This window comes from Diorhabda carinulata, chromosome 4 (genome assembly GCF_026250575.1).
Source record: "Diorhabda carinulata isolate Delta chromosome 4, icDioCari1.1, whole genome shotgun sequence".
NCBI lineage: Eukaryota > Metazoa > Arthropoda > Insecta > Coleoptera > Chrysomelidae > Diorhabda > Diorhabda carinulata.
The window spans coordinates 31,637,590-31,652,625 of NC_079463.1; the positions used below are offsets into that span (position 1 = coordinate 31,637,590).

General features: G+C 31.6%; 2 protein-coding genes across 2 annotated transcripts in view; one reads left to right on the plus strand and one right to left on the minus strand.

Annotated features, from left to right (window-relative positions):
- Positions 1–743: 743 nt before the first annotated feature.
- Positions 744–5,051, minus strand: LOC130892815 (ubiquitin carboxyl-terminal hydrolase 14). Its single transcript, XM_057798457.1, has 11 exons — positions 4,613–5,051; positions 4,343–4,521; positions 4,155–4,262; positions 3,988–4,102; positions 3,670–3,937; positions 3,460–3,616; positions 3,036–3,101; positions 2,792–2,974; positions 1,975–2,080; positions 1,734–1,916; positions 744–944 (listed from the first exon to the last, which is right to left on the minus strand). The coding sequence occupies exons 1-11, from the start codon at positions 4,626–4,628 to the stop codon at positions 856–858; spliced, it is 1,470 nt and encodes a 489-aa protein (XP_057654440.1). The 5' UTR covers positions 4,629–5,051; the 3' UTR covers positions 744–855.
- Positions 4,811–15,036, plus strand: part of LOC130892812 (tyrosine-protein kinase Src42A) — a 74,887-nt gene continuing 64,661 nt past the window's right edge. The window contains exon 1 of the mRNA XM_057798450.1: positions 4,811–5,458. Coding sequence (XP_057654433.1) covers positions 5,088–5,458 — 371 coding nt within the window. The 5' untranslated portion in view covers positions 4,811–5,087. The remainder of the gene's footprint in view (positions 5,459–15,036) is intronic.

The window sequence follows — 15,036 nt, forward strand, 5'->3', positions numbered from 1 at the left end:
TCATCTTCTTCTTTGAAAGTTTTCTCAGTGTAGTATAACAAGAACAAGGTTTAATGGGTATCAAAACTGGATGGAACAATGTTAGTGATTTTTATTGCTACCATTGACATTCTTATCAATAAAATGGAATTTTGCTATCAAAAGATTACCAAAAACTGGTTCCTATGAGACACAAAAGTCATAAAAATCATTCTTCATAGTGGCTTTATGGGTGGCCAAGGGGACGTTGAGCACATAGACATTCAGATAGACCCGTCGTGCCCCATTTAACGTCACAAAAGTCGATGTCCTTTGAGAAACCGATCAAGCGCTTTGGTTTAAATCTTTTGATGTCTTTAAGCAAGCTATGAGGCTTACCCAAGAGTTTAAACCGCATTCGAGTGTGTTAGGCACTCACTGATGACGTGGCCTGCGGTTTCATCCTCCACCATGCACCAACGGCACTCCGGATCGTCCATAATGCCCGTGGTGTGAAGATGGTAATGTCCTGTCTCTAGTCGGATTTTGAGATTGTTTATTTGGAGCAGTTGTTTAATGTGAGATGCACCAGGTCTATATATGTGTGCCTTCGCTTGTCTCATACCAGGTGTCTCTGAAAATCATCCTTATTTTCGTTAGTTCACTACAACTATTACAATAAGTGACCAATACACTCGAAAGAAGATTTCCTTTTTTGTCTTTTCCTAGTTTTTCACTGTCATATATAGCATATTATCTACTTAAATGAAATAAAACGTCAAATATAGAAGAAAAAAATATTTTATTTATAAAAATCAGGTAAGTTTCGTTACCTCGAAGATGATTACAAAGATACAAATATTTAAAGCGTCAAAAATATCGTGACAATAGATTTGATTATTCAGTAACCATTTTTTCTTCTGCTAAATAATTCAATTGCAACAACCTGGGACCGTAAAGTAGTACATAAGCACAATGCCAGTCACCTGAAAAATAATTTGATAATTACCATTGAATTTGCAATTGCTCGTAAAATTGATTAGGTTAGGTTAGGTTGATACTCTTTACATTAAGGTTTTTTCCGAACCCTTGTTACAGCACATGACAAACATGAATTTGTCACACTAAAGTTCCACATCATTTTGATTGTTTCACTAGGTGTAAACAGAACCCTTGTTCCATCAGGGTTACCTAACCTAACCACTTTCAATGTCTGATGACAAGAATTTAATGTACTAACGTTCCACATCATTTGAGTTGTTTCAATTGGTGTTGACAGAATCCTTGTTCCATCAAAATTACATTACATTTAAAGGTTGATAACTTAGAATTGTCCCACTAAAACTCTAGTTTCTGTTCAATGAATAATGTCATCAGGTGAACAGTTGGAATGTTGTTACTTCTTAATTAATCTGTGTCTAATGAAAAACAGTGTTAGATCTGATCTTAAAGAAATGGACCAGAATTTCAACATTTCTTCCATAGAATCAACTGCAATTCAGTTATTGATAGACTTAATCTTATCTAGTGATTCCTGTATTTTTGTCCAAATGGCCTCATCTGATTTGTGTATCACCAGATGAAGTTTGACCTATAGGTTACTTTTTGGCAGCATCGGGTCTTGTTGCTCCATTATTGTCATAAATTTTAGCGAAACAATGAACTTGATTTATTATTACAAGTATTGTTAACACAAAAATATACTTGAACAACAATTTTTTTTTCTAAAACTACACCAAACGTACACCAATAAAATGGTATAATTAATTTTTTACCTCCTCCGGATAATTTTAAAATATCTTCCGTTGAAACGGGTGAAACGTTATCATCGTCACACATTATCCATTTTTCTCCGGATTGTCGAACCCACGCGACGTAATGTCCACTCGAAGAAGATCTACCTCGATGAGTTAAAACTGCTTGTAACGTATAATAACCACTGTTGTTACTTCCCAGATCTAAAAATGAATGATAAATGAAAAAATATCTTTATAAATAATGAAAAGAAACACTTACCGTCTTCGAACCAATACGGTTCGTACTTTTTTTCTTCCTTGTTGTCTCCTTTATTGTTTTTATCCTTCTCTTTGGATGCTCTTTCTACAAGAGCGTCTTCATATTCCTAAATAAAATAAATACTGCATAGATTAGTGTAGATAATTTTTAAATTAAACACCCATAAATGCGTTTAGGATATTAGAATCTAGTCAACAGTGACCAATTAGCAATTCAGTCTAATTTAATCTGATAGAGTTTGAAATTTAAAACTATAAGGTATATTCATCAGCATATAGTTTACGTGCACACACAATCTTCTTTTTTACACTAAAATCTAAACTAACTCGAAGGGATCGATCCTCTTAAGTCTTCTTACTAACTCAGTATTATCAGGGAGCCTCGACATTGACATGATAAGTGAAAAAACTTGAAATTTCCTTGTGGTTATTAAAAATATCTGAATTATCAGTAGGCTTTTTGTGCATGAATTTTCAAGAGTTATAATCACCCCATATAATTTTTTTCAAACAATTTTCAAAAATGAATCTTCTGGTATAAATCAAAAAAATTATGGTAATTTTTGAACCGAATCTCTTTGTTTTATGAAAAATTGAATATTTTTTGTCACAAATTACTAAAAATCAAAATCATTTTAACATATGATGCTACCAATGAAGTTAAATTGGGATTCATCGGATTAACTTCTTGTCTGAAGTGACCTAATAGGAAGACTCAAAAATATTGACAAATTATTATTTTAAAAACAAACAAGCCCAATGATAATGATTAGTTATATGTAGATAGGAAAAAACTGGAGTAAAAAAATTAGTTTTACCTTAAATTTAGCCCGCATAGGTGACAACTTCTCTTGTAATTCCGGTGTACACAAATCATAAGCATCAAAATCCACGGGAAACTTAACGTCCTTAAGAATTTTTGCATTTATAGATTCCCTTTCTTTATAGTAGAACCTCACGAACTGTACAGTCAAATACGCAGGTAACCTACTTATTTTTGACTGAAAAAAAAAATTGTAAGTGGAAATAGAAAATTTCCTAAAATGAAATAACTAATTTTACCGTTTTCGTATAAAGGGCATCTCTATCTAAAGTTGAAGATTTTTTAGTAATTTGTTCTTGCAATTTCTGAAAATAAACATTATTATTTATATATAAGATCTATCTATTAAACCTAAGAAATAGACAAAATGCTGAAAATAGTTGAAAAAACAACAAAATATTTCCAATTTTCATTGAGAGGCGTATAAAAGTATTTCGACTTTTCTATTGCTAAATTTTTAAAACACAAGACCACAAGTGCAAAAAACTTTCCAATTTAAACACAGAACTAATAAATTAATTGCTGATCAATAAAAAATCATCATTAATAATACAAATTTTTAAAAAAATCAAATCATTTTGTTGCTTTTTATATGAAAAAATCAGAATTTGTCCAATACCAGTTTAGATATCAAAGTTCATTAATTATAAATAAATTACTAACATTCTTTAATCCCGAATGCATATACCGGACATCTTGAGATATAAAACAGCTGAGCTGCAAAAACTGTTCTTTACATTTTGAAACAGCCTCATCTTCAGTTTCAACACACTTCCACTCCACATCGAACGTCCCTCCAAAATATTGATCTATAAAAGACCTAAAAAGGGATGAAAGGAAAAAATAGTGTAAAAGTAGTTATGACAATCTTACTTAAACTGTTCTTTGCTGCTTCCTTCATTTTGTTTTGAAGGTAATTTTTGCTGCAACATTCTAATCAATTCAGTCCAACATTCATTGGCGTCCTGTTGAGCAAACGTCCCGTGTTCATTCTTTTCAGCAAATCTGGGAAACGCCATATGAAGAACTTGCAATAAAACAATGGGAGGAACCGTATTACCCTTATCCATGTTGTTATAGAGATCCCTGAGGGCAGCTGTTATAGATTGGGCGGGGATGACATTACTACCAGCTGCTACACCTACAAAACCTCAAAATAAATAAAGTAATAATTTTTTTTTCAAAAATTACCTCCTTGATAACTCTGTAGAGCTTCCCTCAATTCCGGTACAGCTTTTAGACATTGTACAGTTGCATTCATGTAACAAGTATTTCCTAAATTTGTTAAACCTGCTGGTAATTCCAACTAAAAGAAAACTGCATTTTTTTCAAGTTAATTAATATAAAATAATACCTACAGCTGTAGCAAGTTCACTTTCATTCATATCTTCTACAAAAACGGTTTTTTCAATGGGTTCTTTTGGTACATCCTCTTCTTTACTACCCATCAATAAAACAGTAACTCCCTGTTAAATAAAACATTGAAATCGGAAAATTATTGTATGACAATGACAAAGCAAATTTCAGTTTTCTTTATAATACTCACATCTTTTAATTTGAAATTATTCCAATCAGTATCTTTGAGTGTAACGCCTTTAATCATTACTTTTTGCCTTTCCGGTTGAACACCCGTCAATGCAAATAACTGTGCCTTAAATAAAAGAGGGGGTTCATCGGTATTAACCTCTATATCTGGGAAGCTTTCTTTGCCCCATTTAACTTTGACTAAAAAATAATTATGAATTAGATATTTTAACAGACGAAAGAATGAAATAAAATGAGGTTATAAATTAATTTATACAAAATGATAAATTACCTTTATATTGCGGCATAGTAAATATAACAGAAAAGATATATCTTCTAATATCACAGAAAAATATAAAAATGTTTACTACTATTTTTATTTTATAAAATATTTACAAAATAAATCCTTTTCGCCGAGTTGACACAGCAAAAATGTTGAACGGTCGTTTGTCAAATTTCATTTCTAACCTGAAATTTGACAAGCAGTGCTACCAAAAATACAACACCTGTCAAAAATAGTCATTGGTGAAAGCGAAAGTTTTCTGTTTCTAATCACAATCACTCTATTTGCCTTTCCCTAATAAAATTCACTTTGTGAATCAAAATTGTTGAAACGAGGGATTGATATGTGTAAAAAAATATTTTCGAGTGCTTAATTTTTAATATTGAATCTATCGGAGTTACTTTTTAATCTAAAAACGCGTTAAACGTACAGTGGGTGATGGTTAACTATTTCGTGAGGTGAATCAAAGCAAACCAATTGAAAAATGGGCAATTGTTTTAGCAGCCCTTCTACGACAGATAGAATAGAAAGAAACACTAACAGAGGTTTAGGGGTTAATCCTATAGAAGACAATACGTTACAAGTAAATCCCATACCTACCCCACCTTCGGAAGTAGCTAGGCCCCCAATAGTTAATGTCACCGAGCCGGAGCAACCAAGTGAACGTGTTTTTGTCGCGTTATACGATTACGGTGCTAGAACTGATGAGGACCTTAGTTTTAGAAAAGGGGAACATTTAGAAATATTAAATGATACCCAAGGGGATTGGTGGCTGGCAAGAAGTAAAAGAACGAGACAAGAGGGGTACATTCCATCTAATTATGTAGCTAAATTAAAAAGCATCGAAGCAGAACCGTAAGTAACACTTTATTTACTTTTTAGATACATTCCAAACTAAACAATACACAAAGTTTAATTTCGAACAATATATATATATATATACAACCATCTGTTTTACTGAAGGATTGTTTATTTTATAGAATAGAAAACCATTGATATTCTATTATTTACACAAAATTTGATTACACACTAAGTATAAAATAAATTAAATCTTGGGTGGGTGGCATAAAGTTTAAAAATAATACTTGAATTCGGGAAACACGTGTACGGAATATAAAAAATGCTATTTTCATTATTTAAGCTTTAGTGAAGAAGTAGAAAAGATCTTTTTATATAATAATATCAAGTTTATTAAATAAATTCAAGAATTTTAAGAATTATTTTATTGTATAAACTATGTATTCATAATTATAAAAGTTACTGTTTTGTGTATAATAATTTTGGTGATATTAATCGCTATTTAAATATAGGAATATTTACTAAGAGATAATTGCACCTTGGAACTCATTTGCATAATGAATTTCCTTATTAGTATTCCTAATATTTTAGTATTGTTTTGTCAGATAAAAAATTTCATTAATCTTTCAACTTTTCCCATAATTTGTTATGTCTCCTTCCAGATGTTGTTGTTTTTTCTACTTCTAAATTAAAAATAATCCTGCTACATTCGTCTAATTTCCTATAATGAAAAATAAATAAATATTTGAAGATATAAAAATCCTTACAAATGCCCCTAATAATGGATACCCTTCAAAACATTCCATCCACGTTTTCCCCCCTAAATTGGTGGGGAAAACCTCTAAGTTGGGAACCCTGAAAATATCCCTAAACTATCACCAACCTTCGTCGTGTTTTACCCAAAATTTGTGAGGAAAACCCCTAAGTTGGCGATCCTGAAAACATCCCAAGCCTCTCCTGTGTTTTACCCTAAATTGGTGAAGAAAATCCCTAAGTTGGAAACCCCGAAAACATACCCAAACAATTACCGAGCCACCGCCATATTTTACCCTAGATTGGTGGAGGAAATCCTGAAAACATCCCCAAACCATTACCGAGCCTTTGTCGTCGTGTTTTACCCCTTCCCCCCTACCCGATGCTACGTGGTTTTGATATTGAATCAATATATGATTCAATTTAAAACAATTTATTTATGATTATTCTTGAAAAATTAGCATTTGTGTGCCAAATAAAATCATTTTCCTCAAGAAAATTTAATCTTAAGAAAAATATGTAGCTTTGCCCACACCTCCTCCCTCTCGTCACGTGACTAAGCGTAGTATTTGATCTTATTCCTCTTTCTTGGCAGAGCTACGTGGTTTATGGACATTCCTTAACTGAGAAAAGTTAAAGTGCAATATTTTGAAATTTAATGAATGGACTAAGGGGTGGGCAAAAACTTTTGACCGGTAGTGTATATCTTTTTTATAACAGCAAGAAACTAGTTTTTACTGGATATTCCTTAGGCTCTCTAATCATTGATTGAATTAACGTATTAATTATTGTCGTGATGTTTTATAGTAATTTAGAATCATTTAAAAAATTTTTATTTCTACTATTCTAATGTCGAAATATTATGCATAGATTACAATATTGACGTTTAGAATGTTTTGTATGCTTCAATACAATTCAATTTAATTTCTAATAATTACATTTTATACCTACAAAGTGGTCAATGTAAACAAAACATACCAATTATTACATCTGTCCTATTAGATCCTTTTTATTTTATTTAATCGTTTCGATTTGACAAAAATATATCATAAATTTGAATGAAACTCAATTTGTAAAGATATTTTCACAATGAATTAGGGGTTGGACGGAGGGAGAATTTTAAATTTGAGTTCTAACTTAATTTTGTAACATTGGAAATTACATAAACCTATTCTTTTGGTTATATCTTCCAAACTATTGATTTTAGAGCCTCAATAATATATTTTTTCAATTTTAAATGAATGGTTTCATAATTGTGCTATATTCAACTCATCGGTTTTAATATTTTTCGAAATATAGGGCTTCAAAGTTGATCGTTATTAATTTAAAGTCAAATTTTGATATATTTTTTCAATATAGACGCTTTGAAATTAGGAGTACCACTATAAATGAATCCCAAAAAAGCTTCAATTCATTTTGAAACTAAAATTTTTGAGTTTTAACCTCATTTTGTAACATTGGGAATGACATAACCCTATTCTTTTGGTTATATCTACCAAACTATTGATTTTAGAGCCTCAATAATATATTTTTTCAATTTTAAATGAATGGTTTCATAATTGTGGTATATTTAACTCATCGGTTTTAATATTTTTTGAAATATAAGGCTTCCAAATTGATCGTTATCAATTTAATGTCAAATTTTGCTATTTTAACATTAACCGCTTTATAAATCTGGAGAATAGCATGCATGGGGTAGCAATTCAAACTTTAATTCATTAATTTTGCAGTAAACTTGAAACATATGCTGTATGCAGGTACTTCTAGAACCATCTTCGTATATAAATTCTTTCTACGTCTCTGCTACTTTGTTTTGTTGAACTACTCTGTATATATAACTTAATTATTTTAAAACTACTATTATCTATTGATTGGAATGTTAATTTCTGCTTACATAGGTTTTAAAGCAATACGTGATTGATTCCTGAAATACAAATATAAAAATGTGTTGTTTTTATTCCATTCTGGTAAAATTTAAGAGAAGAGAGTATCGCAAACATTTAGATGCAATGTGAGTATGTAATTTATTTAAATAATAAGAATTTTTATTACTTTTATTGTAGTTAAACATAGAAAAAATACACTTTTGTTTACTAAAGCTATGATATTAAGAATATGTGAGTTAGGTTATATAAAGTGTTTGACATTTTTGGCCTTTCTATTCTCCCGCCTTTATTATAACCATATCTACATTGTGTCCAAAATTCTCTACAAAAAAGTATCCCAGGAGTTAGAATATTTCGAATACGTTTTAATATAAAGTAAATATTTGTAACAAAATAACAACAATTGCAATATTTTTTTTGATATGATCAGTTGGAAAAATACGATAAAACATTTTATCTTACTTGATACAAAATATAATTTGGTAATTCATGGAATTTTATTATGATAGTAGATATCTGGCTATTTTCAAGATATAAATTCTAGAAATGGTTAAATTACCATATTGATTCGAATTAAAAAGGAAGAGGAAATGTTTTGTTTTATAATTTCATATTCTCCGAATAAAAAAAAATCACCACAAAACAATTTAACGTTCCGAACGGATATTTACCAAGATAAAATATTTTGATAATTTAATTATAGATATATACATAGTTCCAGTTGGTTATTAAATCATTTGTTTAGAATAATTTACATTCCTACCATGACGCAATTCGATGTATGAATAAACAGGTTCCATTCTTTCGATCTTATTAATTGAATTCTTAACTAATAGATGGCAGTGGTATGAAGAATATAAATTAAACTGATTCCCTGGTTATTTCTAAATACATTTCGGGCTCTTCAAATAAAAAAATTAAATATTCCAAATAAATACTTTAAAAAGCATTAAACACTGTTTATTGGAAATCAAAATTTGTTTATACGAGGGTTATATGTAAAGTTTCCAATTTAATAAGTGATTTTTTGTTTATATATTTTCCATCCATTCTGTTTATTTTTATATAGATGGGTTTTAAGTATCATATTAGGTACTAGTACTAGTTCTACATTTGAGTTGAATGATTTAGCACGTGATTTGGGGTTATCAGAGCAACAATCTGAACTTATTGCTTCCCATCTTAAAGAATGAAACTTTAGAAAAAGAATTTTCTACATTCTACATGAAAAAATGGGGATTTGAAGGTGATTGGGATTTTAATGGAACTTCAGGAAGGGTTTACGAAACATTGCAGGGTTTCTTTGTCTATGGAACAGTCGGGCAGTAGATCAACACTATGTAAAAAAAAATTGGCAAGTAAGAAGTGAGTTTAAATCGGGAATTCAAAATTTTCTTCCTCACATTAAACTTGGACTGATGAAAAACTTTGTAAAGGCTATGGATAAAGAGGGTGATGTATTCAAATACCTTACGAGAAGTTTTTCCCCATTTAAGTAATGCCAAATTGAAGGAAGGTTTTTTTATCGGGCCACAAATTGTTGGACGATGACAATTTTGCAAAAAAACTCACCGGATAGGAACTTAGAGGCATTTGTTAGTGCATTGAGGGGATTCTTGGGCAACAATATGGATCCAAACTACCAACAGTAATTTGACGAACTTCTAGCGGTCCTACAAATCCTTTGGTGCTCGAATGCCATTGAAAATTCGTGTCCTCCATTCCCATCTGACATTATTTTCCGAAAATTTGGGAGCTGTCAGTGACAGGACGATGGAATTCGGCCATGATTGGTTTTTAAAAAGAAAAAGTGCAACCCCTCATAAAAGGGTTGAGCTAAGAAGTGATTTTTGTTTTTAATAGATGTCGGGCTTGTTTATTAGATGTCAACTATAAATATCGTCAATATACACGATTTATAAAACGTGAAATTAATTTTTTAATAAATATCAAATATGGTTCTATGTAAATGTAACGTAAAAATCTTACGTGTTACAATTATTTTTTCATATTTTCGTATTTGTATATATTTTATCACAATATGCCATTCATTCTTGTGTTACTAAAAAAAAATAGTTTTTTGTCGACCAGTGTAATTATTTAGTTCTTGTTTAGTTACAAAAATATTATTGTTTTATTGGTTCTTTTTCTGTTCTTTAGTTATAAAATATTTCATAATCATTCTTTTCGTTTTTGTCATATCTACTATTACAAAATAAAAAATATTTTGTAGGATTTTTCAATTTTTCAGCACACGTGTTTGTATATTTTCCAACACATATGTTGAAATACCTTTCAACACACGTGTGATATTGTTTAATCAACTTTCTTATTTAAAAAATACGTTTTTTTGAAGAATTTTTAATGTGGTCGTGGAAAAAATAGTGTATACAACTAGTTGGAAAGTGTATTTCGCAAAACAGTAACTAGTGTTACTCGTTTTGTAATATTTTAGCACTAGTACAATAAAGATCCACTTTTTTTCAGTAAATACAGTTCATTAAAATTGTGTTTATTGCATGAACGTAGAAAACAATATATTTCGATCAATTCAACTAAATCAAACTAAAATTATCTTATATAAATAGATATCGATTGTCCTATCTAATCAATATTGTTGTTTGAGTACGCCCCTGGCGGTACTGTTTCTTTTTCTTCATCTTTCACGCATTCAGCTCAGTTTTTAGTAGCCTACTAAAATATATTTACAGAATCTTAGACTCCAGCCATCAACTATAATTACATAGAAAAAGAAGTACACCGACTCTTTTAACTGTATAGAATGTACGTAATTATAGTTCTAGCTCTGTATATACGTCTATAAATAGATCCTTGTTCGTCGTTTACCGGAAAGACTAGGAGTCGTTGAAAAATCGAGAAAAAAGTAGACGATTTGAAAGTACAGGTCCGGCGTTAACAATAATTTAATTATAAAAATTAATTTTCGTTTCGTTTTGAATAAGTTTTAACTAAATAAAACCCAAAAGTGTTTGTTGATAGTGGCACAAATTGTTTTTTCCTATCCTAAAATGCCCGTTAGTAAAATTTTTTTACCTATGATAATTTTTTTTCTCAGCAACTGATAATATGTAACTCGCTATCTATGGTTACAAAAGGGCTGTTGTATATTATATCATTTAGATCATTTAAATAGCTCGTTAATGGTTATGGACAAAGACACAATTTGCAACAACGAATTTAAAGCTTTTTCATAAACTAAATGTTTTATTTTGTGGTGCGTAAATAAATAAAAATGGCGGTTTTCTGTCAAGCGAACACGCGACGTATAATTGTCCACGCGCGAAACTGGGTTGATTCCGCATATTTCCAACGACCTGCCTTGCGATTTATTTATGGTCAACGCAAAGTCCAGACGTACCGGAAATTGTAAACGTTTAAAATCGAATGGTAAATTCGTTGGAATCATCGGTATACTGTCAAATATTATAGTTGTGTTCAAAATTTTCATATTTATTTACCTTTCAAACCTTCTTTGGACTTCCACAAATAATTCAAGATCAAAATTAGCCAAATCTGTCCAGCCGTTTTCGATTTTAAGCGAAACTAATGAACAGCAATTCAGTTTTATATATATAGATTGTTTATTTTCAATATTATATGGAAAGTAATCATAAATAATTTATGTTAGTTGTGGAAAATTTATGGATTATTGTAGAAAAAGTCTAATTGTTATTTTCCTATCGATAAGGGTGTTATATAAAATGTTGTCCACAAGTATATCCGTGGCGGGCAATCAGCGTCGTTTGTGTGTCCTTTCTTTATGTGCGACGGCACTTTTTTTAAATCGATTCATGCCAATGAGACATCCGTATCCCAAATGCCTTCGAAAATATTAAATTTTTTGTTAAATTTCTAGATTTTTTGTCATAATTACCCCTTATCAGTAAAAGTATGCGGAAAACTATGTAATATAAAGTTTTGCCAGGAAAATCCAAGTTTCCTCAATTTTTTTTCGAGTCTTTATATCTGACACACATTTTTTTTAACAAAGACAAGATTATACCTCCAACTTATCAAACGTACCTTGACACGAAAAGTTTTTATCCAATACGGAAATTATTTTTTGCTAAACGATTAAAGTTTTAAACAAAAAACGTATATTTATATGTTTTTATATGAAATAATCTTTAGATAGGTATTTGATACATATTTATTGAAACATCACAATAATGTCCATTTTACTAAAGCCGACTTACAAACAGGGTTTTCGAAAGATTCTCGCATCTTTCTCAAGACGAAAACGAAATCTCTTGGATTTGGACATCATATACAAACAAAAATAAAAAAAAACTATACTGCAAACACCGGGAATGATGGAAAAGATGGCACTAACTTCATTCAAAACACTTTTGATGCTTTGTGCGCGTGCGTACCTGTCAAATATGTCACAAATAAAATTTTTCCCTGTTATGTAGACTTATTTTTATTTTCAAAGCATTTTCATGTATCAAAAAGTAGATTTCATTCAACAACAAAACCTATAAATGAAAAGTCTTTTCTATATGCTTCATTCACCAAGATAAAAATCTCGATTTTCAGGATTATACGAGGTCTGACTATTAAATAACGAGACTACACGCCTAGAGGGCGCCCGAGTAGTGCGTTGGGTATCTGAATATCTTGTCTATGCACGTCCAAAAATACGTTTCCGTAGCGGTTTGAAACGAACGTGTTTTTCAATCTCAAATTTCTCGTTAAATTGAAAAAAACTCCGACTGAGTGCTACAAATTTTTGAAAGAGGTCTATGGGGACAATTCTCTATCTCGTGCTCGTGTTTTTGAGTGGTGTAAGCGCTTTAGTGAGGGTCGAGAGAGCACTTAAGATGACCAGCGCCCAGGTCACCCTGTGACTCCGGAAACAGTGATCAAAATCAACCAAATTGTTCGTGCAGATCGTCGAATGAGCATCCGGATGATTGCCGAGGCTGTAAACGCCGATAAAGAAAAGGTTAGAAAAATTTTACACGAGGAATTACACACGACAAAAGTGTGTACGAAGTTGGTGCCAAAAAATATGACTCCTGACCAAAAGCTTTTACGTCCAACGGGTCTGGTAGATTAGAAAATGATATGCTTTGAAAAGGATCAGATTTGAGCCGATGGAAACGGTAAAGCAGAAAACGGCGAAGCTCTGAAGACCCTCACCAAAGAAGACTTCCAGCACTGGTCCGATCAATGGAAAAAACGTATGGAAAGGTGTATGTGACGAGGGGAGAGTAGTATATTGATGGGGAGCATTAGAATGTAGAATAATTTTTCTAATAAAACCTCGTACATTTGTCATTTTGTCTAAATGACTAGGTAGTAGACATATTCCTTGGTGGTCAAGCAATTTTCGCCCGCAATGTCTTCTGGTGTTTTGATATTTTTATATTCTTTATTCAAAATAGACCTTCCAGGAAGGGTCCAGTTATTCCGAATACAAAAAACAAATTTGACGTGCTTCGTGCGCGAACTAGTTTCGTTGGATCGTCTTGAATGACCAATACAGTCGATTGTTGTTCAATTTCGGGTTCATATGCATAGATCCATGATTCGCCGCCCGTCACGATCTCATAGACTTCTTTTAAAGCATCGCGATTGAATTTGTTCAGAATTTCTTTGCACCAATCCACAAGAGATTTTTTTGAACAATTTGAAAAAATCTTTTTGACAATCGAATGTTCATGCAATATTGAACGTATGCGAGTGAAACTAATGTCCAAGTATGCCTCGATCTCATGCTATTTCACATGGCGATCTTAGAACATCAGTTTACGCACAGCATCCGTGTTTTCTGGCACAACAGCAGATTTTGGGATGACCTTTACGAAATTTATCTTGTATCGAAGTGCGACAACGATTTTCTCGATATGGTGCTTAATCACCAAAGAGTTGAGTCGAAAAAAATAATGCGTTCACCATTAAAAATGTCAAATGTCAATGTCAGATTTGACATATTGACATCAGTGTTGTCATATCGCAAAATTTAAGTAGCAATGAATATTTAGATTTCATACTTTGACTGTCGCTGCGAAAGTACTACAACTCCATAAATAAATAAAAGTTATCGCTTAAATAACACTATGGCGTCATTCATAATAAATTGAAAGCTCTTGTACAGAAAGTTTTCAACTCGTAAGAGCGATCATCAATTTTTTTATATCGTTTTACATTCTTATAATGACAAACGAGCAACGCAAAAAATAAAAGGAAAAGAACGGCGCGGGCGCCAGCTGACCTGCATCGGAGCATAACTGCATACCCGAATATTAAAAGAGTAAGTAGTAGTTCGTTTTAGTACGGTCGTTGATTGTAACAGAAACTAAATTATTTCTCATACTATGATCGATATATTAATTCGCAAGCGCTTCGCCAATTGTTCAACGCTACAACTTTTATTCGACTTTAAGATACGGCTACACTGATTTGTTTACAGTACAACCTTCGTAATAGAAAATTTCACTCCGGTACTTGACGCATGTGCACTCTGCAGTCTTGTATTTCCATTGAACAAATTTTTATTATACAGGGTCTCAAGTTATGATAATTTGTAAAAACACGCGCTTAGTATTTTCTATTGTAAGATAAAACTATGATGGAGTTTAGGAGTTTTAGGAGAATTAGGAGTTCAGGATGTGACGAATTTGATCAGGGAGAACACAAAACATGTAAATATGAGAGCTGGAGCTGGAAGTTTTAAGAAGAGCTCGAGAAGAGGTTAAATGTCTCTACTTGAAGTACCTTTTCTTAGAAAAGGTACGAGTTAATATAGAGAACCAAGTAGACAGACTGAAAAATAAATTAGGACCGTAAAATGTTACTGGACGATCCTCGGATTAAGTTTAAAGAGATAGAAGGACTATCAGCATATCAAACGGATGCATCTACCATACACTGGAACATTTCTAAGGTCTACCGACGCGGTTTAAGCAAAATTGGTTCGATTTTTGCTACGATGCATGACTGAATCCACAACTATATTCCTGAAACGAA

Excerpts from the sequence above, each read along its gene's own strand:
- LOC130892815 (XM_057798457.1), bottom strand. Across the intron at positions 4,103-4,154 it reads AAAGTGAACTTGCTACAGCT|TTGGAATTACCAGCAGGTTT; the intron begins GTAGGTATTATT and ends GTTTTCTTTTAG. Across the intron at positions 1,917-1,974 it reads ACCGTATTGGTTCGAAGACG|ATCTGGGAAGTAACAACAGT; the intron begins GTAAGTGTTTCT and ends ATTCATTTTTAG.